A 26,956-nucleotide genomic window follows, 5' to 3' on the forward strand; every position below is an offset into this window, starting at 1 on the left:
CCTATGTGCTTGTGCTCGCTTGTAATTTCATGTGTGTAGGAGAGTATACAGGAGCGCGAAGAGTGTGTGAATGTGGGAGAAAAGAATGCAAAATATATCACTGTGATCATAAGTGTCACCTAGTACAGTTCCTGCTTTTGTGTGTGTGTGAGTGGGTGTGTGTGGGTGTGAGACAGCTTCACATGTGGGTTAATTAAACAGGTCTTGGATCTGTGCATGTTTAAAGTTGCGTCACGACCATAAAGTGTGGAAAGCAGCTGATGGGGAGGATGTGTGTGGTCTGTATCCACATGCACTTCTGTGCAAGCTTTGATAATGGTAAAACAAAGTGCGTTAAAGAGGGAGTGCATTGCATGGAGATACTAATAAAAACATTAGATCAATGGGCTCAGGTCAAGATTGATCTGACGAAGTTGAGACGAAAACGTCTATTTAAATAAATATGCAGTCATGAGTCAGTATGTAGCATTTGAATACAAAGTTCACTGAAATACCACGAATGCATCTATTTAACTATTGCGTGCGGCCTAAGTGGGAATCAAAACTACAGCAAAATAAAAGATGTGTCATCAAGATTCATTCCGTACTTCACAGACTTTTATGCAACTTTTAAAGCTCTTAAAGGATAACTTTCCTTTTTTACAACCTGGACTTTATTTGTAGCATTAATTACGACCATTTAGACACCCCGACAACTTTGGTGGCATTTGGAGTCGTTTTGAAGAAATTAGCCCCAGAGGAGCGGCGCGTATTTTCGTATAATGCGAGTTATCGGGGCACCCGTGCGTAGCCTCTATAAACGCATAATCTGCGTCGAAACTCGTTCATATTCCAATATTTTGTTCAGATATGCTGGTGCTAATCCCCTCTGAGCCCGTGGTGGCATGTTATCAACATCCAGTGATATACACGCCGCTCCTCTGGGGCTAATTTCTTCAAAACGACTCCAAATGCCACCAAAGTTGTCGGGGTGTCTAAATGGTCGTAATTAATGCTACAAATAAAGTCCAGGTTGTAAAAAACGAAAGTTATCCTTTAAACGTAGAGAAACCAAAGGAAGAGTTACTATGATACTCCCATATTGTCATGATGCTCAAACACAGAAATGGTTAACAGTGGCTGACTGAATGCAGCCCCCAATATAGACTGATATGGTGAATTAATTATACACAGTATATTGAGCAGAAGTGTGACACTCTCATGTCATGCTGGTGTTTGTCTCATCTGGGGTTAAAAAAGTGCTGCACTTCACATGCGAGCATGTGCGTCCACCAAACCCGCACAGCGTTCTGTGCCTGCACTGCTGACTGTGGCATCATTCTTCAGCCAGGCAGGGGAAGTTTTAGCGAGTCCTCGCAAAACTCAGTTTGTTTTCATGTGACATGTGAAAAAATGCTCCTGTCGTGCCTTTCATCAAATAACAGAGCAGTCAAGGCTTCCTCGGATTGAGAAGATGGGATGTTGCCATTGATGCCGACTGATTTTAGTTTGATATGCTAAATAGATGCATTCCAGTGATGTTTGGGTTCTTTCATTGCCACTATTGAAAATAAATACTGTTAATTGGATCCCAAATGCTTTAATTCTCCTACAACGTTTCAAGGTACCAAATTCTGCTTCCCACTGGTTAGCAAGTCAGAATCTCTAATTAGTTAGCATCGAGAAGCATTACTTAATAAATATAGCCCCCCATTTGCTGAGATGTTATCATTTGGCAACCAAGAACCAAAACTTGTGCTGACTTTGTCTACCATACTATGTGCAATGCATACTTTATTTCCCTAATGCAGGACTCCAGGGGTGATGTTTGGCCTGAGGTGTGCAAACTGTACCTCCCCTTCAAAGTGCCCACGGCAGAAAGCATATAAACAAACAACAAACAGACTGAGAGTGGCTGCTGGTGAGGAGCAGATTGTAATTGTGTTAAACAGTATGCGGGTGAGATTTAGCAGATCTCATTTTAATGTAATAAACTCTTCACGGTTTTATGTGTGTTTCATGTTGCATGACTTGTACAGGTGTGCTCGCTGCCATCTGCACGTGTTCATGGGTGTGCATGAGTCACCGTGGAGTGGTAGGCCCCCTCCACAGCAACTCCATCCTTGGTCCACTGGATGTGTGCTGCAGGCTTGGCCCCGCGGGTCACGCAGGTCAGGTTGTACGGAGTGCCGGCCATCAGCAGGAGCTCCGGGGATCCATCAACCACCGGGTCCTCAGGGGGTACTGGAGGAGAAACACACACAAATCCATAAGTGTGCAAATCCACTTGATCACTCATGCAAGCGTGCACTCATACAGACAAATCTACACATGTGCATACACACACACAAAATACCGTCCAATATCTCTCTAATAGGGGAGCGAGAATTCCTTCAACCTTAACTGTTTTTTTTTGCCTCTAATGCCAATAAAAACCATTAAAAACACATCAGATGTCCTCAAGAAGCATTAGCCTCATATGTAATACAAGGCTGAGTTCATTAAAAGTTCACATTTTGGAAATACGTCATCTGGCTTTGACGAACCAACACTTAAAATTTATATTAAACTACTTATCTCTTCTGGGAATCAAGAAGTTTAAGCCATATCATTGTGATGTCTCAATCTGCTGTCTGTCCAGTATTTTCCTCAGAATGTTGTAACTGCTTGACCTTTAACCTCTTTATCTCGGTAGCTTGTAATTTCTAAATTCCTTCCCAATGTCTTGCAACTCTCCCATATTTCATTCTTCCCATCCACCAGTATTTCACAATCAAAAGCAGCCTAATGCTAAATCCAAGGTCACGGCTACAGTTAGAAGGTAGTCGGGCAGACAGCTCCATAAAATTTCACTTCTCTGTTTGGATGCTTGTGCTGTTTGACCAAATAATTTGCTTTACTTAAACAGAAACTGGTGGATTCTGGAGGAAGGATGAAGATTCAGCTTGTGGAAACAGATAAGAAACCCAAAGATTTTCTGCAAGAATGATGGATCAATTCTTACAGCCAGTCGGACCAGGCCTGAAAATGTGTGAATACAACTTGATGATGTGCTTCTGACCACACTGCCCATCCATTATGGTGGCATTCTAGATCCGATAAGCAAGCAAAAGAAGGTCCATTTCTCTAGGTTAAAAGAAAATCAGAAAAATGTGTCTGCAGCCGGGTCACTTACTGAGCACATTGAGTTTGGCCCTCCTGGAGCGCAGGGCGGCCTCGGTGGCCTGACACTCGTACAGAGAGTCATCAGACAGCTCAGCATTGGAGATCTCGAGGTTGTACTGGCCAATGTCCAGAGCCCGCAGCACCCGGTACCTGGGCCAGGCTGCAGGAGACACACACACACACAAACACACACACACACACACACACCAGGTTTGCAGCTAAACAGGTGCAGAGACATCCAGAAGAAAACTGTCATTCATGTGCTAGTTGGAGTTTCTGTCCTCGCTCCACTGTAAGTCATGCGTGTTTATTTGCAGGTCAGAAAAGACTGACGAGTTTGGCAAATGAACTTTTGGAACGTGATTTAAAAATAGTGCTTCACCTGGAAAACAACCCGCTAATTTAAAATAATCGCCGGCATGAAGGAAGAGGCACATTACGCGCAGCGATTACAGCCATGAGTCATCATAATAGTGCTGGCTTCACAACTGATCTGTGCATGAGGTTCATTTTTATTTTAGAAACACTAGTGAGTGATGAGTTTCAGGTAGATACACAGGAAAAAAAAAACCCTTTTTATTTCCATCTGCTTATAAAAGAAAAGTAGGTGAAAAATGTAAGTTTATGGGAGAAAGAAAGCTGCAGGTTCACATTTTAAACCTGCTGTTTATTCACCTTTTCTGATCATTTCTGTTATGATGGATGTCTTTAAAAAGTACAGATAATGAGAAAGAAATGCAGTTTCTCTGAAAGGGTAGTGACCTAAATTTGTTTTCTGATTGGTACTTTACTTTTTAGATGGTTTTTTTTTTAATGCTGTGAGTTGCACAAACAAAGTTCCATTAATCTCCATTGTATTGGAATTGCAGCAGAAATTTCAGGGATGGATATGTCAAACCCTCTGCAAATAAAACCAAACTATCTGGATGGAAATAAACCACTAACAGGCAAGTGAGGAAACATGTTTTTTTCAGTAATTTTGACAATCTCACCCTTTTAAATTGTAATTTCCCAAGCTGCATAAAGAACACCAAAAAAAAAAAAACCTTTGAACACAATTATCTACTCATCAGCTTCTTTTATTCGGTGTCAGCGACTGCATTTGTGTAGCTCTGCTGACACCTGACTTGTTTACAAGATAAAGCAAATGTAAAAGCTCTTATGAAAATGGATAAAAGCTGAATCACAATCGCATCACATCAATCATGGACAGAGAGACATGCATTTACGCGGAAATGTCAAAGCTTTTTATCGAAGCACACAGATAGCATTTAGCATTAATAGCATTTATTTCAGATGTTCTGACGACCTTTTTGGATTGACCGGAGTGTCTGGAGATGATAGCATGTCTTTTAGACAAACAACAGAGGAAGGTAATGAATGCAGGAACGTGCACACACACACACACACACACACACGCACACACAGCAGCACAGTCAGAGATAAACAGCTGAAGGGTTTTTCAACAAACACTGATCAAACATCGCCACATATACAACGGCGTCACACCACTTCCTGTATGATACACAAACTGCAGAACTACAGGTAGCGCCGTTCCAATTACGACACCCCCCCTATTCTCTCTGTTTGAACCCTCGCCTCTCAGACAAAGACATAATTGAGCGTGACGTCCCACTAGGGGGCACTCATTGATCCTGCGTGCCCAATCCTAACATGACATCATGGATTCAGATGGCAAAGGCAGGCAGGCAGGCAGGCAGGCAGGCAGTTGGGGTGCGGAGAGGAGGAAGAAGGGTGGGTGAGGGGGAAGAAAAGTATTAGTGGAGATTACATCATCCACTCCAGCACCTCGCAGCATAGCAACCACAGAGGTGAAAGCACCCCGGGGAGAAGGAGAAGGAGAAGAAGGAGGAGGAGGAGGAGGTTGAAGACGAACAATAAACTGCCACCACTGATGCCTGCTGGTAGGCAGTAGATGAGAGTGTGTGTTTGCATTGATGCATGTAGACACACACATACACACGTATATGGACATTTCTCATATATCGACAGGTCTTTTGTCATATGTCAGGTATTTCACATTTACATGGACAACTACGTGATATCGAGCAAACTGTTTTTGTCGGTGAATGAACGCAGATCTCCTGCGTGTGTGTGTGGGTGTGCAAACTGCAGGTATAAATTTACTGCACTATCTGCACTCCCACGCTGTCATCAACAGCTGTATGAAATCATACAGGGCACATAACAACAGCCTCTCATGTGTCATATTCCATGCACCAGCAACACCTCGTTAGATCAGGACACATTCATATTGCTTGTTTGCGCAAATATTAAAAACTTGCAGACTTTCCTCCATCCATAACGTGGCCTCGCGGTCGAGTATAAACAAGACAAGCAAAAGATTGAGAGACAGTATGTCAGGGATGAAAGGAGGAACCGCAGCACAGACAACTTAAAGATAAGTAATGGACAGAGTGTGATGATAGATGGCGGAGAAGCAGACAAAAAGAGACAAAGAGGACCACATGTTTATCAAACGGTGGTGTGTTTGTCACCGGAATCATGCTCGCAAAAGGCTGCAAGGACAAAGAGAGCATTACCGAGGGAAAGAGAGAGGGAGGAGGAAGGGATGAGAGGAGGACAGAGGAGAGGAAGACAAGTGACAAACAATGGAGAGGGATCTGGGAAATACATAAAGCAAGAGATGATGGAGCTGCGGTTTGGAAGGCGGAGGAGCAGGAAGTGAAAGGAGGGTGGGGGAGTGAGAGGCACGCTGACCTTTACTGAACCTGCGAATTAAATTCAGTCGAACACAAGATTCACATCACATGTCCGATCATCGCTTGCGTGCGTGCATCTGTGTTTTTTGTGCGTGCGTGGGCCGGCTGGATTTGCACGTGGGTGGATGTGTGTGTGATGGTGGAGTGCCGTGTGGAGTTCTTTTGTGGATTAATTTACGGCGCGATGAGAAATGTGATGCGTGGTTCAGAGCCGAAAGGGCAGAAAGTATGCAAGTGCTAGGTCTCACATCTCCCACCACTGCTACGCCGATGATACCCAGCTCTGTGACCCCTGAAGCCCAACTGCCCATCGGACCTAAAACTTCCTGAAGGTGCGGCTTGAGGACATCAAAAGCTGGATGTCCCTCAATTTCCTGCAGCTTAACAAATCAGACAATGCGCTATTTAGCTAACTCCTTCCTTACCTCATGCTACCAACCTTGGTCTTTGACTCTACCCTTAGATCAATGCAGCTGAGTCTAGTTTCCGAATTAAAGCCTAGGCCTGGAAGTCGTCATCCATTCCTTCATATCCTCATGGATCAACTACTGCAGCTCCCCCTGCTCCGGTATCACCCAGTCATCCATGTCCCGCCTGAAACTGCCGCTGCTCGGCTGCTGACTGGATCCAGGAAACGGCCCACACCGTTCCTGGCTCCCACTATACTACTAAATCAATTTTAAGACCCTGCTGTTTGTTTTTAAAGCTCTCAAAGGCCTGGCATGCCCCTGCTCGTCCGACCCCCTCAGCCCCAACTACACCCCTAGACCTCGCTGTTCTCCAGCACTGGTCTCATAACCATCCCACGATCCAGCTGCAAACTCAGGGGCGAAAGAGTCAAAACTCTGCCGTCATGGCCCCTAAACTTTGGACCAATCTCCCCTGTCTCTCTTAGATGGGCCCCTAAGCTCATTTAACTCCAAACCGACCGTTGTTCAGTAGCATTTGTGTCCACCTGAATTATGCCCTCCGGTCTGTTTTATATAATGGACTGTCATTATTTCAGCTGTATTGCCTCTTAACGTTTTTTACTCTGTTTTATTGATTTTTTTTTATATTGTTGTTGCTCTTTGGCTTTAACCACTGTACAGCACTTGCTGTGCTCCATAAATAAACTTGATTAATGTCGTATTTTGCTGAGCATGTATTAAGTAAATATCTGACATTTTCATATACTTCAGAAGTACATGCTGTTTTCATCCTCTATGGGAATGGTTTTGAAATGCAGGAAATGAAAGCTTTGATGGTTGTTCTTGGAAAAAAAAAACAGAACAGAAGCAGAAAAATGTATTTCACATCATATTTGAGGCCTTTTAGTGTGGCCAATATGCGTCTCTCACAGTTTGATTGACAGGTGCAGGCAAATACAAAGTCTTTATGTATTGATCGACAAAGATACAAAACAGTTTAATAATAAAAAAATTGTTATATTAATTCTCAGTTGTTTTTTACCGCCCATATGTCGCTTCTGTTTGACTAAACGCTGAAGTACTGTACTTAAGTAATGTTGTGAGATACTTGCACTTTGCTTGAGTAATTCATATTTACACTACATTATACTTCTGCTCCACTATACTTATTTGACATCCTTAGTTACTTGTTACTTTCCAGATTCTGATTATTAATTAAAAATGTAACAAATAAATGATGTATTGTTATAGATTAAGCCACCCAGTAGTGTACAAATCAATTAAAAGTAGCCCCAGATGCAACATTAAAGGTGAAGTCAGCGATTGTGGAGCAGATTGGTGACATTTGACCTCAACAGCCAAACAAGTGCTCCTTTCAGTGCTCCTTCCTGCCAAAGCAACGACACTAACAACTGGGCTAGCAGACCAAAAGATAAACACAATCCAGAGCTTCTGATGCCCGAGGGAAAGTCAATCAATGAGTTACATGAAGTCGTGCAATAGAGAGACAGCAAGAGAAATATTTTCAACCCAAGTTCGAAAGGTAATCTCTCCGATGTTATTTACCTTTCATTACCATAATGGCGCAGCTGCCTTCCTCGTGGGTGAGGACATGGAAGCCGGAGAGCAGCTGGCAGAAGCAGAGGAAGAGGCAGAGGTCGGAGTGTGACTGGTTCCTCTGCGCCTCTGCAAAAGTGTTTTGCGGCTCGGTCCGAGCAGCTTTGTTTGTTTCCCATGTCTGTGCACGAACACTGGATTTATTTCAATTTTTTTTTGCAGTGCACACCTGACTGTCACTTGCTGCATTTTTCAGAATCCAAGAGAAGAGTAACCGAGCCCAACCTGAACCCAATAGGCAATCTGTTTTTTCTGTCCGAACTGGGCCGGACGCAGTTAATGTAAGCTGAAGGACTGAGAATGTGTCACCCAGCTAGGCAGTTGTTGTTACCATGGTCACAGCTTGCCTGTTTACCCTGACTGCACATGTGGCCAGTGTAAATGACCATCAAAAGGCATTCTTCTATTCATACGTGCCAATTCGAAGGCGAACCACACAGATATAAAAAATACACACGCATATATATTTTATATCTGGGGCTATGCACGTCCTAGAACTGGAGGTACATCCAGGCAGTAACTGCTGCTTGTTTTAAATGCCATGAAATGGTCTTATATCTCTGCGACAGTATGCAACGCACCTCTCTGTGATCTTTGCTTTGGCCTGCTGTGTAATTTTCTTTGAGGAAGAAGTAGCCAAGCCAGTAATAGCAGTCTGCAAACCAGCCGCAGCAGCCAGCATCCTGCACCCTCTGTCCACGTCCCTGCAAGCCTGAATTCCCAGTCTCCCTGCTGTCATATCTCATGAGAGTCCCACACATTTCACATTTTACATAACGAGCTGCTTTGTTGTTATCTGCATTGACAACTAAATTAAAATGCCTCCAATCCGCTGATTCCCCTGCACGGTTTTGGGTTGTTTTATACTTCCCCGATGGCAAATTTCGTTTGATGTCCTCCATCGTTAGCGAGGCTGCATGAATATTTACTGCCTGAATCGTAACAAATAGCCTACGTGTTGCGTTCATGCATCGTCACGAAAATAAGAAACCGTGGCACTAAACGGGATGTAGCCGAACACAGACAGCATGTCCATCACTTTTATTTATTTTCACTCTATGTTTCAACTAAAGAGACCTTGAAAGCAACATGTCAAGTAGGCTCGCCCAGCAGACATGACCGAACCCGACCCTGAACATCATTTCTAAAATTTCATCCAAACCCAGCCCGGTCTGTCAGGTCCTGGCGGGTCCTGTTGGTCTTGGGTCAGGTATTTACACTCTAGCACACACAGAACTGACAGTTGAGGGGAAGATACTTGCTGAATTTGACAAAAAGTGCATTGAATTAAAATTGCTGACTGCACCTTTAAAATGGACAATAATGCAACCCCGCAATCCGCCATGTAACATTTTGCATCCTTTTCCTTTTGGTATTTAAGTATATTTTAAGGCAAATCCTTGTAGTTTTGTTTGAATAAAAGTATGATGGCACGATTATTACTTGCGTTGAGTATTTTTACAGTGATATTGCTACTTCTAGATCAGAGTACTTCCTCCACCACTGACCCTGATGACAAACACAACAACTGAGCATGCTGTATAATCGTCCTTCTGTGAGACCTTCTTTCTTCTTTCAACAGATAAAAGGCGGTTACAGTCTGTATTAATTTTTATTACTGAAATATTCTGCCAAAAATGAATCATGGGCAAAGAGTAAGAGCTATCAGCAGCTGCAGTCATGAGATTTCAATAGCAGCAGTCAGTGAGCCACAGCGGTCAAATGCTTGTTTGAATATTTTGCCAAATGGGGTTGAGGTCAGAGAGGGGGACATTTTTGTTTTCTTCTTCTTCTCTCAGCCTCTTATTTTTGCAGTTCTGACTTTCCTCTGAATGCAGAAGAAAAGCTCTCTGTCCGTGGTGGCTTCGACCCTTTGACTCTCCTCACTTTCGGTTGCGTGTGATGTTTCCCATCTCTGAAATGAAGTGTGTTCATGCTGCTACACTCACAGCGAGTCGTTCTGGATGTGCGTGTCGGCTTAAAATGTAAATGCGAATGTGCGTCTGCTTTTGTCAGCAGTGTGAGGGATTTTCTCTAATTCAGCATGATATACAGGACTCATTTTTGCCCAGATTGTCACTCACACGCCTCTTGGCTCTTAACTCTCTCTCTGTTCAGTGTTCATTCCCTTAATGTTAAAAAACCCCTACACTTTCCAGGCATAATAGCTTTTGTCAGGGTTCTTACAGTCAAAACTGAACCGAAACCGTGGCTGAGTTATTCTCCTTTGTCACTTCACTTTGATCCCTGCAGCTCGGTGAAGCTGCGAGGTTTTTTCTCTCTCCCACAGCGCGACTCTTTTCCCCCGCCTTACCTCGGAGACCCTCTCCGATGCCGAGGGCCAGGCCGTCCTTGGTCCACTGGACGATGCCGCTGTAGTTGAAGACCACGCAGGACAGCACCACCCGTTCCCCCAGCACCACCGACTGGTCCGCGGGCTCCTGGGAGAAGCGAATGCACCACGCTGCAAGGGACAGAAAGGGGAATCAATTTCAAGTTCTTTTCATTGTGATCTGGCCATGAGCTGCCATCTTTTATTGCACTGTATCGAGCTACACAGTCCCTCTCCAGCCTCATCGACTCGTGCTTGTCTATATGGTGACTGTCGGGGTGATTTGTTACGTGTCTTTATTGTGTATGCAGCGTTTTTATTGTCCTTTTTTTATTACGTGTTTTCATTGTGAGTGTGTTTTAATATAATCCCTGCGTGAGTGAAATTTCTCTTGCAGGACAACAAGGCTTTGAATTGAATTGCCTGCATTCATGCACATATGCTCTGGCTGAATGGAGAATTTGCAGATTTTATTTTAGAAAATCATTCCAATCATTTCTCTTTCTAAGTGGACCCGCAGCTCATTGGCTCGGATTTGCATATTTTCTCATTCTTCTGGGCCTTCTGCCTCCGTTTAGTCTCTTTCTTGCCCCCTTTTTTAAGTTTTTCCCTGGACTTCACTGAGGCTTATGTGTGTCTCTGCGTGGGTATGTGTGAGTGAAAGTGTGTGTGTGTGCGCCTGCATGGATGTGTAAGTGTGCTTGTGTAGCAGGAACATCATTGCCAAGCTGTGATGCAGCCTGCTCTTTTTCATCACGCAGTACAAAGGATTTTGCTTACACACACACATTTCCTCCAGCAAAATAAGCCTTTTGGCTATTGCAGTGCCACTAAAATACACGGATATATAAAAACTACAAGTGTAGCGCCCGCATACATTAACGCTCTCGCATAAAGAGAAAGTGTCAGGTGAGGAGGCGAGGCACTAACCCGCCGCTGTTTTCAGCCGTTTGCATCATCAGGTAAAATTGTTTCATATTCCAGAGAAAGTCTTGCAAGAAGGCGCGTTAATTAAGGCAGAGAAGGAGACTGTGGAGCCTTAGATGACACACGCACGTGCACGGGCGCACACACAAACAGACGCTGCTGCACACAGGCAGCGTAGAATCACACCCAGTTTATGCACTCGTACATGCACACACCTCACTGAGTCACTCACTCACATGCACATTGAGTCACAAACACACACACACACACACACACACACACACACACACACACACACACACACCACAGGTTGGTGTTTGTCTTCCCGTGGGCTATTCTGTTCTTGGATCATGGTTAAAACAATCCTATTAGCTAATTAAGGCAAAACTGGTTAATAAAGCAGGCCGTGGCTCTGAGGGACACGTCTCAGCGGGATTCAACCACAAAGGTGCAAACAACAGGGAGATTTACTGATTTGTCAGGAGGATTACACGACCTGTCATGTTATTTGTGCAGAAGGCTCCTTTAATGAAAACCGGAATCTTCAGACTTCACAAGAAGCACTTTGATGTTTCGTCAACTTTCCTTTTGAACGCTGAATTGAGAAGACAACTGCTGTGAGCTGATAGCTGCGCTCTCCATTTGAAGTTAAAGGGAAAATCTGCCTTAAAACACTGAACTACCGCTGCTGCTTTGTTGTGTTTGTTCTGCCCATTTTCCTGCCCTTGTTTTCCTTTGTTTTCTGTACCAATAGCCTTTCATTTGTAGCTGTGAATGATTTCGTAATCCAGTGCTATATACAATACATCTGGTGCGAGAATGAAAGCGTTAAAGACACTTTGCTCTGATAAATTGGTAAAATAGGACCAGTTCCTTTGCAAATAAAGGCAAAAAAAATGCTCTACAGAAAATAAAATGTTCCTCAAGCACTTTTGAGAAAAGCAAGGAAATAGTTAGCTAGTTTTAGGCCCGTCAAAATACTCTCAAACAGATATCCTGCTCAGGAGTGAGCTTCAAAAAAATAAATAAAAATAGCCTCAACACAGTGGTGTCATCAGGAGCGAACCATTCACACAGACACTCAGCCATATAGGGTTCAGAGCCTTTCCACTTTGACATGTAGACTAGTTTTTAATGGACGAACACTCACAGCTGACCTTAATGGATGATACAACTCTTACTTTGTCTCTACAAGACACAAAACAAGATAAAACACATTTAATGGCTGACAGGTCAAGAGAGGCAGATCCTCTGCTTACAGATGAATTTATTTTATGTATCTGAAGACTTAGACAACCATGATGAAGGTGCCAAAGCACACATTTTCTCTTTCCTAAAGTCTGGCAGCGAAAGCCATCGTGGTTTTCCCAGCCGGCAACTATGTGCATCTTCCTCTCTTTCAACTTCAGGAGTCAAAGACAAACAGAGGAGCTGAGACAAAACAGGGAAAATGGAAGCTGCCGCTGTTTCCTGCAGAGAAGAAGAATAAGGAGCTGCTGGGATGTGATATCCAGCTGACATGAGTGATTTACATGTGGGTCATGTTATGCATGATTTATGTAAAATTAACAGTTATTATGAGTAGGGGCCCTCTTCTTCCTGTAGAACGCAGTACAGAACAGCACGTGTTCTCCTGGGACACACTGTGGTGTTATTGTGTGTGTGTGTGTGTGAGCGAGAGAGGAGAAACAGTGACAGAAAGACAAAAAGGAGGAGACAGAGAACATTTCTGTTTGTGTGTTGTGATATATGAATGTGCATGGATGTGTGTGTATATATCTGTGTTTATGAGTGAGTGTGTGTGTGTGTGGCCTGTCAGCCTGCAGCAGGGACTCAGATCACGGAGGAGAGACCCGCACTGACAGAGAACAGAGATGTAATTAACCCTACGGGATACCCACCCTCCTCCTCCTCCTCCCCCCAACACACACACACACACACACACACACACACACACACACACACACACACACACACACACACACACACACACACACACACACACACACACTCCTTCTGCCCCCCTCCACTTTAAAATTCCCCGTCCATCTCCGCTCCCATGTGCTCACTTCTTCTCTCCTCCTTCCTTTCTTCTTTCTCTATGTCCTTCTCCCTCCCCTCCTCTACTTCTCCTCTTCTGTCATCTCTTCTGTCTTACTCTCTCTTTCCAGGTTTATCCACCTATCTCTCTCCTTGCCTCTTTTCCTATCTTTATCTCTACCTTTGCCTATCCCTCCAATCCCTTTCATTTTTCGTTCTTACTCTTTCCATCCAAATTTTCTCTTTATCTCCATATTTGAACATTTCCACCTGTTTTCCTATCGCTCTCACTCTTTCTTCTCTTTCTTTCCCTGCAGTTGTTTCCATCTGCGCCTCTTTTCTTCCCTTCTCTTCATCCTTACCGCCCCGCATTATTACCCTGCGGGATGACATTAGGTATATCTTCTCTTCCCCTCTCTCCCTCTCATTGCATAATGACCCAGCGGTACAATCGGCAGAGCTTCACAATAACAGCCCCAGTGTCCGAACATATTATCCTTAATGTCTTTAATATCTCTTTGTCCCCCTTTATTCCATGAGATGGAGCTTTATTAAACACTTTTACGAGTATGATCAAACTGGCCTTGTATCCATTCATACACTTGAATTTAAGTATAAAGTGTCTTACTGTAAATTTTCTGCATATTTGAGGATACAGAATAAGCCTCAGGGGGAATCACTGACTCTCATCGAACAAATGAGCTGCACTAGAAACTCAAACAAGTGCACGTCGAGTCCTAACAGTGGATTTGATTTTGATTGACAGTGAAGACATTTGTCTAAAGTTTAACTTGACCAGACTTTTTTTTTAAAAAATGGCCTGGGTTTAGTCGAGCATTCATGCAGGCAATTAGTCATTTCTGGGTTTGAATCTGCCATCAAAACGCTTATGGGCAACACGCACCAGCCGCGTTTCATCGTGTTGCGTCAGCTGATGCAGGTGGCACACAACGATTACTCCACACGGGAAAAAAAACAAATGACAAAATAAGTAGCTGGTCATCGTCTCAAATGCTTTTCTGACCTGACGCACCCCAAAAAACTCTCCTTGTGAGTTTGTGAGATAATCTTACATTTAGGTTTGAATCCAGTCTGATTTGTTTGGAGTGTAAATTGGATTATTTAGGGCTGACGATGCAAAGCTGTCAAGTGAATGCCACTTGTCTTTATTTGGGGTTCTGTTTGGCGAGAGACAAGAGGAACGTTATTCTACGCTCTGACGTTTAAAGACAAAACTATCTTTTTACCTACCTAATTTAAAGTTTGTTTTCTTGTCACATGCCATTGATAGCAGCACTGCTTAAGATTTAAGTCCCATTCAATTAAATAAAATCTATAGTTTCAGAACAATCTTTAGACCTGACACCCATCTGATATAGCACATATCAAACTGTGCATCGACAGCAATGATTACACACGCTGGCCTCCCATAAAATGAGGCAGACTCATGAAAAAGGACCTTGAAGGACCAACTGTCTTATGTTTTCTATTAAGATAATGAGGAAATGTTGTTAATTAATGTACATGGCAAGACAACAAAAATGCAAGTCATTTCAGTAAAATGTTCACTGGCAACGTATTTCATATTTTTTCCAAAAAGATGCCCAGTCTTCTGGTGGCAAATTATTATAAATTATTTCACTTTTTCTGGTTGAGCTCAGGGCTGCACGGTGGCTCGGTGGTTAGCGTCGCCTCACAGCTAGAAGATCCCCGGTTCGATCCCGCCTGGGGTCTTTCTGTGTGGAGTTTGCATGTTCTCCCTGTGCAGCGTGGGTTCTCACCGGGTTCTCCGGCTTCCTCCCACAGTCCAAAAACATGCTGAGGTTAATTGATAACTCTAAATTGTCCATAGGTGTGAATGAGCGGTGTGTGTGGTTGTTTGTCTGTATATGTAGCCCTGTGGTAGGCTGGCGACCTGCCCAGGGTGTCCCCTGCCTTCGCCCGAGAGACGGCTGGGATAGGCTCCAGCCCCCCCGTGATCCTGCAAAGGATTCAGCGGTGTATAGATAATGGATGGATGGATGGTTGAGCTCAGGCACTCGCAGCACGTAGTTAAAGTGAGGGAAAGATCACGGTCTTGGTCTACAGCACAACCTGTTAACAAACATTTCGCCAAACCCACAAACTTTCCCTCACCATAACCAAAGTGCATTTGTTGCCACAGGCAGCCCGGATGCAAACCCTGGACTCTGTCACCGTCCTGGACTTGAAGTGAATCTTATCAAGTAGTTTCACATTTTCCAAGGTATCGGCCTTTCAGGCAACGATTTTAATCAAATCACACTTTGCTCTTGCTGGAACTCAGAAAATGACTTTGTAAAACATAAAAAAGCCAGAAGACACTTTAATTCCTGGACATCTTGTCATCTTATCAGACACAGTCACGCTATTCATTGAAGAATGCAGTCATTGTTGCCTAAGAGCTGAAGACCTCTAATGTGGCCACCAGAGGCCAAATACAATCTCCTGCAAGCAAATCATTCCCGTGTAGAAATGAAAGGACAGTTTGTGAGGTTTGTAACCCTAAACTGCAGCCCTCCACACCCTGAAGCCTTCATCTCCCTAACCCCCGCCCCCCAAAACTGCCACGCTGACCCTCTCTGTGTATTCATGTCCCCGCTCTGCCTCGGGGCTACAGCTCGCTCCCATTTCAACTCCTGCACACCACTCTCAGGCAGGAGAGAGCATGCTGTGTCTGAGTGTGTGTGTGTGTGTGTGTGTGTGTGTGTGTGCGTATTGTCTGTGTTTACACGCATGCCTGCATACATATCTGTCACCGTTGCGCTGTGTATGCCGTGTGCATATATTTGCCATTTCTGAAAAGGCAGCAAAGGGCAAAGTGTGGAGAGTAAAAAAAAAGGTGTTTGCATGAGAGAGAAAAGAGAGTGAAAAAGCGTGTGTGTGTGTGTGTGTGTGAGGGAAGGAGGGAGGGGGGGAGAAAGAAAGAAACAAAGATAGAATAGAGCAGAGAAAGGGAAGAAAATGCAAAGATGGAGAGATGTCATAAGAATTAGTAGAGTAGAGTAGTTTCTGGCATTTTTCAGAAAGTTAAATGTGGAGATTAACTAAAATCATCATCATCAAAAGTTTGGACGCTTCTCAAAGTGGAAAATGTTTTTGTTGAAGAGGCCTTTTCTGATGATTACTGGTGCAGGATCAAGAGGTCAGAAGAAGCTGACCTGATAGCTGAGCTTTCATTGTTTAGAGCGTTACTTTACTGGAGAGTGCATTCCTTTGGTGTTCTCTTTGGATTAAAACATGAAAGAGAGCTTTATCAACTCTTAACAGGCTTTCTTTTAAAGTATAAGATGTTTTTTTTTTTTTTTTTGCATACATCTTGTCATGTTGTCAACACTTCAGCTCCATGAAATTACCGCATTCACATTGGTTTTTTATTGTACGAAATTTCAAACAGATTTAGGTCACTTTAAAGCGGGCAACAGAATGCAGCCCCCCATTGATTTGAATGGGGCGATGTGTTCTTGCAGCTGGGGTGCAGAGCAGAAGAAATGTTCAACCTAGCTTCATAAATCATGCTAAAATGTTTTGAGCCTTCAAACTCGTGGATCTATCTCGTCTTCCTGGGGCCTGTTTGAACAAATCTGCAACATGCAAACTGCAATTTGTAGGAATCACGAATCAACGCAGATGTTACCCAGACTTCTGTGCCCCAGGATCTGAAACACTACCTCTATCGAAGCAGCTCCTTTTTATTTATTTTTTGTTTTGTTTTCAGTCTTGACGCCTACTTCAAGATGAGAGAAAACGCAAGCTGGGAAAAGTGTTGCATGAAAGAATGTCATCACATGACAGCAAGGAAAGGGTAGGTTAATCGTATACACAGAATCAGAGGCAGTGCATGTGCATGCAAACGTTTGACGCACCATTGAATCTTATTGGGTTTGTTCATTAATTGGTGTTTGCTATTTGCATGTCTCTGCTGCATTTGCCGTCCTTACAGGATTGTATTTATGGTCCATTAAGGCCTGCAGTGGGCTAGACACAAACAACACACACACACACACACACAAAGTGACCACAGAAAAGTAATCTGAGTTCTGTGTCACATAACAAAGCCATGTGTCCCTCCGGTCATTTACGAACATAAGTCAGAATACCGCGACCTGTTTGTTTCTGATTGGCCGTGAGGGACGACTGCATCATTCTTGTGGGACGATATGTTTACCGCTTGCCTTGTTTGTTTTAATGTTTGCGGGAATATCATTCATGTAGCATTTATACGCCCGAAGCACACAGCATGAAACTGACAGAGACGAACACGAGAGCAGACAGAGAGACAGGGAAGGACTGAGTGAGACAGACGCAGAGGGACAGACACAGGGATCAGAACTTTGTCGCTGTGTCCCGGCCCGCTCTGTGTTTGCTGTAAACAGTGGCTCAGTGATTTCCCAGTGTCCCCCTCGCCGCCAAGCGCTGCTTTTATTCCCCCTCACAAACACTTCCAGCAGAACAGAGGAGCAGCGTGACGTCGACGGCAGAGGAGACGCTGAGCAAACCGAGCAGTTATTGGAAATCTAACACACACACACACACACACACACACACAGATGCACACACACGCAGGGGCAATTCCTCTCGTGTGGATGCAGAAATACACACTGTCACAAACACAAACACTGCATAGAGTCACACAGACAACTGCATGCATGATTCACAAGCACACAAACACATAGAAACTAGTCGGAACAATTACCAAACTGTGCGCGCACACACACACACACACACACACACACACACACACACACACATACACTTATTGCACAAATTCACACAAATGCCTGCAGAGTCGAATGCACTCTCAAATCTAAATGCACTCACACAGAAATATACTCAATTACACTCCCAAAAACACTGCGAGACAGCGCGGCTGGATGCAAATACACAGATATTTTCCATTGCCAACTTGAACAATACTGTGCAGCACACACACTACACACACACACACACTTACATGTAAACACATTTTAAGATTGACATTGCTGGGACACACAAATCTAATGATTACATCAGATCATAGCAGCATTCTGTCTGTCTGACTGTCTCTTTCTCTCAGTTTAATTCTTTTTTTATTCCAGTTTATTGCAGCGTGGGTCATATTTTTGCAGTTTTGTCCATCATGTCCAAAGCCTCCGCCGAGATCTGGGAACACGGCAACAAAGTCAGGGAGCGTGGAGCGAGAGTGATGAGGTGATGTAGCCAAATCGTGTAAACCATTTTGCTTTGGGTGACTTTCCACAGGAAATCTGTGCACACACATTAGGTACGGTAGTGACCTGCAGCACCGAACGTGTGTAGCTCGCTGTGTGAAACCAATGAGAGCGGCAACACAAAATGTCCTAATGACACTGATGTAAAAACTGTATTGAATGTGATTTGGTCTCTTCATGTCGATGAGGTTTCACTTAAAGGTATCTGCAACACTACCAAGGTGTCATGTTGGATCAGAGCATCTCTAGAGAGTTTGGGTTTAACCTTCGCCTTCAGCTTTGCTTCTGAATAGGTTGAGCTAAACTGCAGGTTTGTTTCAACCTGTCTGATCGTCTGACTGCTCGAGTTTCCGTGAGGAATGATGGCCGATGCTATGGAGATAAGTTGAGAAGATCAGCATATATGTCCTATATTCTGTTGTTGCTGTGAACATGTTTTATTCCAGATAAAAGATGGCATTTAAAGCTTCAGTTTGGAAGATGAGATTATTTCCTCACCAGTTAATTTTGACATGCTTCACTAATTAAAGCAAGCGGCATACATTCGAGCCATACATGAACATGCGGAGACCTGATTTATTTGTGATGTTTGTGTGACAATTAGTGCGATTTGCGATCTGTGTGTTAGCCTTGTGCACAATTTGCTTTTTAGAAATGGGCCCCTGGTTCACAGGTTATTTGCTTTTTTATACACACACACACACACAGAATGATGTTGAGTCCTACTGAAGTTCAGCTCTGTAAAAAAAAGAGCACGGTCTAATCATCACCGTATTGCAACCAACCAGATTATGCCGCCGTGGACTTCAAACAACTGGGTTGTGTCGGTTGACTCTTTTCCGGAAAGCAGGCAAGAGAGACACACACAAACACTGTGTGCACATGCTCGCAAACACACACAAAAACACACACACACACACACTTGCAGCAATCCCTCCCCTCTCTTCCTATCTGCTTTTCCCTGAAGCTCTCTCTCAGTCTCTCTAATTGACTTCTGCTTTCTTACATTTCATTTCATCTCTTATTTCAGTTTTATTTCCCTCTTTTTTATGATCCCCACTGTCTTCAATTATTCATACCTCTCTCTTTCTCTCTCTGATTTCTTTCCATCTGGTCTCGGTGATGTTTAATTCACCTCTTCATTTGGAGGAGGGGGGGCGGCGGCTGCTGTGCACTGTTAATTGGTTTTTAAGAGCGGTAAGTACACACACATGTACGCACACTCGCATTTGCACATACCCACTTGCACACATGTGCGCAAACACACACACACACACACACACACACACACACACACACACACACACTCCCCTCCCTCTGCTGTCAGAGCACACTGTACATGTCTGCTGGCATTAACATCATCAAATGAGCACGGAGTGAAAAAGCATGTGAGAAGAGGAGGGCAATTGTGTGCATGTGTGTGTGTGTGTGTGTGTGTGTGTGTGTGTGTGTGTGTGTGTGTGTGTGTAGTTAAGGGGATTATGTTGGTGTGTATGTATGTTTTTTGGTGCATGTGAGAGCCAGTGCGTATGAGTGAGCAGGTCAATGCTGTGAATGTTGCATTCGATAAAAATTAGACCAAGTGCATGGATGAGTGTGTGTGTGTGTGTGTGTGTGTGTGCTCTTCTATCTTTGTGAGGACCCACTGGTGACTTTGTGGGCAGTTCGCCCTCAGACATTTTGGCCAGTTTTAATTTCACATGTGAAATGGTTATCAAGGTTATGCTGGTGATAGTCCTTCCCAGTATATAAGCACAAAGTGTGTGTGTTACTGTACATGCAGGTGTGCAGTGGAATGTTAAGCTACTAAAAATCAATTACTCAAATTGTGGCCAAGCATTGCTCAACTCTGACACTATCTTTATTTAAAGATCTGGCCCAAATCCAAAGGTTTCCATTGATATTTAACACATAAAAATGTGCATAAAACATTAAAACATGACTCCAGTAAATCTTCTACATTTGATGCAGTCATGATAAAAATGTGTCCTCTTTGAGTATTTCACTCACTAAAAGTGAGCAACAAATGAGTAGATAGGCAATCCATGACATACTGGAGTAATGTGGAAAATTGGTTTTACTAAGTTCCTTTAAGGGGGAATTTTAGAGGAAAGAAAACAGCACACAGGGTGAAGGCCAAACGTGTGTGTCAGTGCGTGACATTAAAGAGAACTCATACGTATAAGTGCTTACAGTGCGTGAGCAAGTGAGTGACTTACAAGTGAATGTCTGCAAGTATCTTTTGTGTGCGTGTGCGTGCGCGTGTGTGCTCACTGCATTCTCAGACAACGCTGCAGCCACATCATTAGCCACATCCTCTGACTCCAACCTGGACGTCGGATCAGAGGAATGGAATTAAGTCGGGAGCAGATTAGTCATTATCCAAATAACGACCTCGCTCAGCAATTGCTGTGCGATTTCCCCTTCAATAAGAATTGGTGATGTGAACTCCACTGAGGCAGAGGAGATGAGATTCGGCTGTGAAGTGAAACGGTGAAGAGAGAAATAACCTCGCTGTAGCCCTGTGAACAAGAGGACAAAAAACTCTGCTGCGAACAGGGACGAGGGTCCTTTAATCTAAACGACGATGAAAAAAGTGAGTCGGAGGGAAAAAATCCGAGCTGCTGCCGCTGCCGCCGCCACACGGTTGAAACGTTCATACGGTGTAATCTAATTGTTAATAAGCTAGAGTGGTAATGAGTGAGTTTTCACGGAGTTACTGCAACGCAGCATGAACGAGAGCTGGGCTTCCTTCCAAGAGCTAGAAAAGCTGAATGTAAATGTCAGGTTTTATGCTCACTCGAGGTAAAACAGAAAGGTCTGCAGGTTAAAAACTTTGTGAGGGGCTGCGCGTAAACCGTGACCTCCCGGAGAAAAAACAAACGCACGTGTTGTCTCTGTAGCTGCAGCCGCTGCCTTGCAGTATGCAAAGTGCATTCCATGATTCCCGTCTTGAAAATGAAAGCATGAAATATCACTTAAACTATCCGACACGAAGGCGCGATAACAACTTGCCAAATAGGAATCAGTTCTTGAAAGTCTGTGTGGAAATTCAATTTATTTTCTTCAATGCGGCTGATGGAAACACACCTAATTTGCATTTTAGTTTCCCCCCTGCATTTCAAAAATTCACTTTAGATTCCTTTCCCCTCCCACAGCGACCGCCTGACATTTCTCTTGCGGTTCCCGCTCTTCTCGATGCACAGATATAATAGAGCTGCATTGAGAGCGGGTGAAAGCTTGCCAAAGCCGTGCGTTGGAGGCCCTTTTTTGTCAGAACTTCACAGCCAAGCAGCATTCAACATTCATATTTTTTTTTTCCTCTGATGTAAGTGCAAGATACTTCAGCTCCTGCAGACTTTGAAGATCTGATCGTGCTACTGCAAAGAATGTAAAATATGAAAAAAGGCCTTTCAGGTCTGTATGTGCTAATTTGGACTCTGTCACACGCTGCACTGTATGTTTTAGATCTGGCATGTGGAGTTTAGGGAATCTCTGTATTCCCCACCTAATGTTAAATTCAAGAGCAATGTGTTAAGCCAATACTTGAGAGTTTGAACCTTTCAATTATCCTAATTTTCAGTGTTACAGAAAGATAAATAATAATCTAAGCTTGTATCAGTTTGTAAAGCAAAGTTATTAAGAGACAAATTGGAACGTTAGGCTTGTGTGTTTTACGTTCATGCAGTCACGTCCAGGGCGCTGCGGCGTTACTGTGCTGCATTTCCCAGAAATCAAACAATCAATCTAACTGTGTTGGGATATCACCTGATTTCCGAGTGTTCGTCTCCAGGGGACAGGGCTCTCCTGCTCGAATAATTATGTTGAATGAAGTTGGTCTTCGAGAAGGGAAAAAAAAAACAACATTTTTTAAAGTGATCTTAGTGAAATTTGCTGCGGGGGCAGAATTAAGGTAATAGGTTTGATCACTGCTCTGAATGGAAACTGTCTTTATCTTTTCTCTCTCTCAGCAGCAGAAGCGAGGACGAGCACAGCTGCAGCCTCTCAAAGCAAAGACGCTGACAGAAAGAGAGATTTGACAGATTTCCTCTGGATGAAGTTTTGTTTTCTGGTGGTGTCATTTAAGTGCTCGCCGCCATCTCGCTCCCTCTCGGAAAGACCCAACTATAAGCCCGGGTTGGGCTGAGGTGGGACAAGACCACCATGGCTCAGTGTTAATGCACTCCGTCTACACCCTTTTCAGTCATCCGTATCATCTGGATCTGATGAAACAGGTGAGCCTCAGTTTCAATCAATACAGCTGTCCACACCTGCAGAGTAACAACACTTCACTCACTCCTGCTCCTGCGTCACTGTGAACTGAAGAATATTTTCACACTTCTGGTGCACAGCAATAAGCACTGAACCTGCTGCTGACATGATGAGGCCGGTGTGGATGGAGTGTAAGGCGCCTGTCAATCAAACTTTTTGCCAAATGTATATCCCTTTAGGCCTAAATGTCTTCTTATAAAGTGTATTTTCAAAATGTGAAATCAGCTACTGAGACCATTTGAACAAATCTCCTTTGACGTCCACAAAGAAGTTCAGGTTTGTCTCATTAACATCAATACAGCCGAGTGCTGGAGGTCTCATTCATCCTGCATCGCCATGAAAGGATGCAGCCCAGGACAGCTGCGTCCTTCAAACTTACTGAGACAATCCCGCCTCATGCAACTGAAGGTGCATTCAAGTTGCCCTAAAACCGCTTTCCATGTTTTCAAGTACGACTACTCAGATGTTTCTGCGTAACAAACCACTTTATGTGCTTCATTTTATGTCTGTGTCATTATGTCTGCCTCTTCTGTCCATTCTGCACATGTCTGTCTGTCCTGGAAGAGATTTCCCCTTTTTCCTGTTAAAGGTTTTTTCTTTAATGTGATGTTTCCTCATCCAACCCGAGGTTTCAGGGACAGAGTATTGTCAATGCCCAGCAATGATGTGAGGATTGCAAAGGGTACAAAGGTTGCACGCTCCATATTTATAGAAAATAGGGCTCCATTCCACTACTTTGACCCGGCATGGCGCTTGTCAGCTTGTTGGGACATTAACAGTGTTTGCAGACTTTGGAGGGTGTGACCCCTAAATTGGAACACAGCATGAGTTTCATCCATAACAGCATCCAACAGAAATTAGACATTCGCTCGTTTTCACAGCGGCTGCAGCACAAAGCTGAGACGGCAGCTCCTTGAGTTCCTCTTCTATTTATTCAGAACAAACAACCAATCAGAAAATGCATCATTTCCTGTGCCGCGGATGATCTCCGTGCAAAACATTACCAAACGCTGAGAGTTCTGCGCAGCGAATATAAACGGCGCCATGAACCGAGTTTTTCTCATGAATCGCTGCTGTCGAGGCGCGCCGGAGGCAAAACCAATATTTGTGATCGAACCGGTTGGTCACAAGGTGTTTAACGGAGCAACTGAGGACACGAACAGACAAATACAGCAAGTGACTGTCACTCGGCCCGTCTGTCTGTCTGTCTTTTTGTTTGTCTCTCTGCTGTCTGTTTCGATTTGTATGTGGCTGTGGATCACTGCGTCTCTCTCTGTCTTTCCCTTTCCCTCTGTCACTCTCTTTCCGCTCATCCTTTTTTCAGTCTGTAGGCGTGTCTGTCGGTCTCTGTCAATCACTTCCTGCCGCCGCCGTGTGCACGTATGTGTGCGTGTGTGCACGAGTGTATGATTTTTTTAAAAACTCGTCTCCCCACTGTCTTCATCTCTCCATCTCCGTGCCCTCTCCAGCTCACGTCTCCTCTCTCTTATCTTTCCCCGTCTCGCTGTCAGTCTGTCTATTTCAATCCGTCTATGTATCTGTTTATCTCGATCTGTTTTGGCTCTTTTTTTTTTTTTCCTCTCTTCGAGGTTGCGTCGCTGCGTTTCACGTGCACGTAGACACACACGCGAACACACACCAGCCTGCCTTCCCTCTCTGGGCTCCACGGGGACATGTAAGTGGGACAAGGGGGGAGAGAACAAACAGATCAAAACTTCAATCTAGGCTTTTCACTCTTTCCTCCTCCTTCCACAAACCCCCCACCCTGCCCCTCCCACCCAAACCCTCACACACACACACACACACACACACACACACACACACACACACACACACACACACACACACACACACACACACACTCTCCTTTGCCGAGACCTAGCAGACTGTTTGGCAGGGTCGGATTGTTTCAAACACACACACACACACACGCACACACACACACACATACGCGTGCACACACACACAGGATGCAAATACTTGAAAACGCACAAACAAGCACACACAGAGATAGGAACATGATAAAAATTGCACACGCACACACACACGCACACACACACAGACTCGCTGCCTTCTGAAATGGCTAATTGGCTTGTTGACAGTGAAATATTTAAAATGAAGCATGAATTATATAACGAGACATCGATTGTATATTTGCAGTGTGAATAAAACATGACCGTCCTGTGTTTCTCGTCTCTCTCGCGTGCTCTTGCTCCCCGTCTCTCAATCAAATTCTGCTCAATTCAATACGACTTTACAGGCGTCGCGTTTGATCAGAAAACATTGCGCACAGAGTGGAGTACATCATAAATAGATGCAATCGATAAAAAAGTCATGATATTCAGCTCAACTAGTTTCTCTCTCTCTGCTGCAGCGTTCCCTCCACACATCCACATCATTGTGTGTTCACACATTCACACATTGGCTGACCTCGCTGCAGCTCTCTCTCTCTCTCTCTCTCTCTCTCTCTCTCTCTCTATCCTTCTCTCTCCTGCTTTCTTTCTCACTCCAAACACTCTCTCTCTTTTGCTCTATCAAACTCCCGCATGGAGGTAAAATTTACCGGCTTCTCTACATCGTTCCTGTGTCTCACTTCCTGTCTGGCTCGATCTGCTCTGTGCAGATTGACGCGTCGTCCATCAAAAATAGACTCCGCAGTTATTCTCCATGGAGCAGAGCGGAGAGACGCTTCTGGGACACTTCTGAAACGGAGACGCTACACCCTGGTGGAAATGCACACATTGACTAGAATTTTAGTGATGAGCTCTGTCATACGCGCTGCAGACATATGTTACACGCCCGGTGGAAATTAGGGGTAAGGAGCACAGGTTGATGCTTTGGTATTGAGGTTTTCTTTGAATTTCTTCATAATATTGTCAGAGAATACGGTAGCGTTCCAACTTTTAGGGACAGTTTGGGGAAGGCCCTTTCCTGTTTTAGCATGATGATGCCGCCGTATGCAAAACCAGATTTGTAAAGAAATGGTTTTCCAGTTTGGTGTCGTAGTATTTGACTAACCCTGACCTCAACCCTATCCAACACCTTTGGGATGAACTTGCCCAACAACAGTGGCCAACCCTAGAAAAGCTCTTGTGGCTCAATGGGACCAAATCCCTGCAGCCTGGTTCTTTGTGGAAAGAAAAGTCAAAGGTTGTCATAGTGGCAGCAATGACATTTTAATTCCCATATTAAAGATATGTGTACTTTTGAGCTGCTGGAACTGCAAATTTCTCTTCGGAGATGAATAAAGTATCTATCTATCTAATTATAGGTAGGTGTGATGTTTGCGCGTCTATAAAATACTTCTCATTTGCCCTGTTGTCGTTTGAATCTCTCACATCTCCTCAACTTGAGGTTACATAAAAATTGAGACTGTCCTGCAGCAAGCACATTAAAACCATGACAAAGATCTCCAATGGGAGCATGACAGCGGAAGAGTAGGAAGTCAGGTGACGTCATTATGGAGCCAAACAGTCGACGGAATGAGGAGAGCGGCGTGGACGGATGGGTCAAAAAAACCACTGGACTTCGACACAAGCGACTGTTTGATCACGATCAGTGTTCATCATCATCACCATTTCTCCCGAAACCTTAACGATCTACTTCTTTCACTCCAAACCTAACCCAGTGAACTCATTTTCATGTCACGGTTAATGTCACGGTCGTCTAATTCATTAGCACAAATTGCTCATTTGCGGACACAATTTTATTTATGTAGCACAAAATCACAAGTTTGTCACAGAGGCCCGTACAGCATATGACAGGCTCTGTCCAAAGACCTTCAATTAAAGCAAGTAAAAACTCCACCAAAGAACTCAAAAACCCCAGAAAACTCTCTCTCACTCTCGCTCTCTTTGCCTTCGAGTCTTTTCCTTTCATTTCTCCCTCCTTCTCTCTGTCTCTGTCCTTTCAATCTCTCTATCCACTCCTCTTTTTCTATGTTTTCTCTCCCTCCCTCATTTCTCTGGAACAGTTTTAATTAGCTGGTAGCCTGAGGTCAACCTCTGCTCCTCCGCATTAGAACACACACACCACACACACTCCCACTGACACATGCGCACACACACATATACATACATATGTGTGTGTGTGTGCGCGCACACGTGTGTGTTATGACAAGCAGAATTGATTTTTCCACTCTATTCCAACAGCAGATATGTGTACTGATTCCTCCTTTAATGTTCGGAGTGGAAGAGTTTGAATTCCCATGATGCCCAGCAGGAACATGACATGAAGTGTGTG

The 26,956-nt window shown here is 44.0% G+C and overlaps 1 protein-coding gene across 3 annotated transcripts in view; it reads right to left on the bottom strand.

The window, feature by feature from the left end:
* kirrel1b (kirre like nephrin family adhesion molecule 1b) overlaps nucleotides 1-26,956 on the bottom strand; it is a 72,666-nt gene that overhangs the window by 22,652 nt on the left and 23,058 nt on the right. For all 3 annotated transcript variants that reach the window (XM_041949102.1, XM_041949101.1, XM_041949100.1), the window contains exons 2-4: nucleotides 10,230-10,379; nucleotides 3,155-3,304; nucleotides 2,066-2,223 (exon numbers count right to left, since the gene is read on the bottom strand). In XM_041949102.1, the coding sequence (XP_041805036.1) occupies nucleotides 2,066-2,223; nucleotides 3,155-3,304; nucleotides 10,230-10,379 (458 nt within the window). The remainder of the gene's footprint in view (nucleotides 1-2,065; nucleotides 2,224-3,154; nucleotides 3,305-10,229; nucleotides 10,380-26,956) is intronic.

The sequence above is a fragment of the Chelmon rostratus genome, chromosome 12 (assembly GCF_017976325.1).
Source record: "Chelmon rostratus isolate fCheRos1 chromosome 12, fCheRos1.pri, whole genome shotgun sequence".
Lineage (NCBI taxonomy): Eukaryota > Metazoa > Chordata > Actinopteri > Chaetodontiformes > Chaetodontidae > Chelmon > Chelmon rostratus.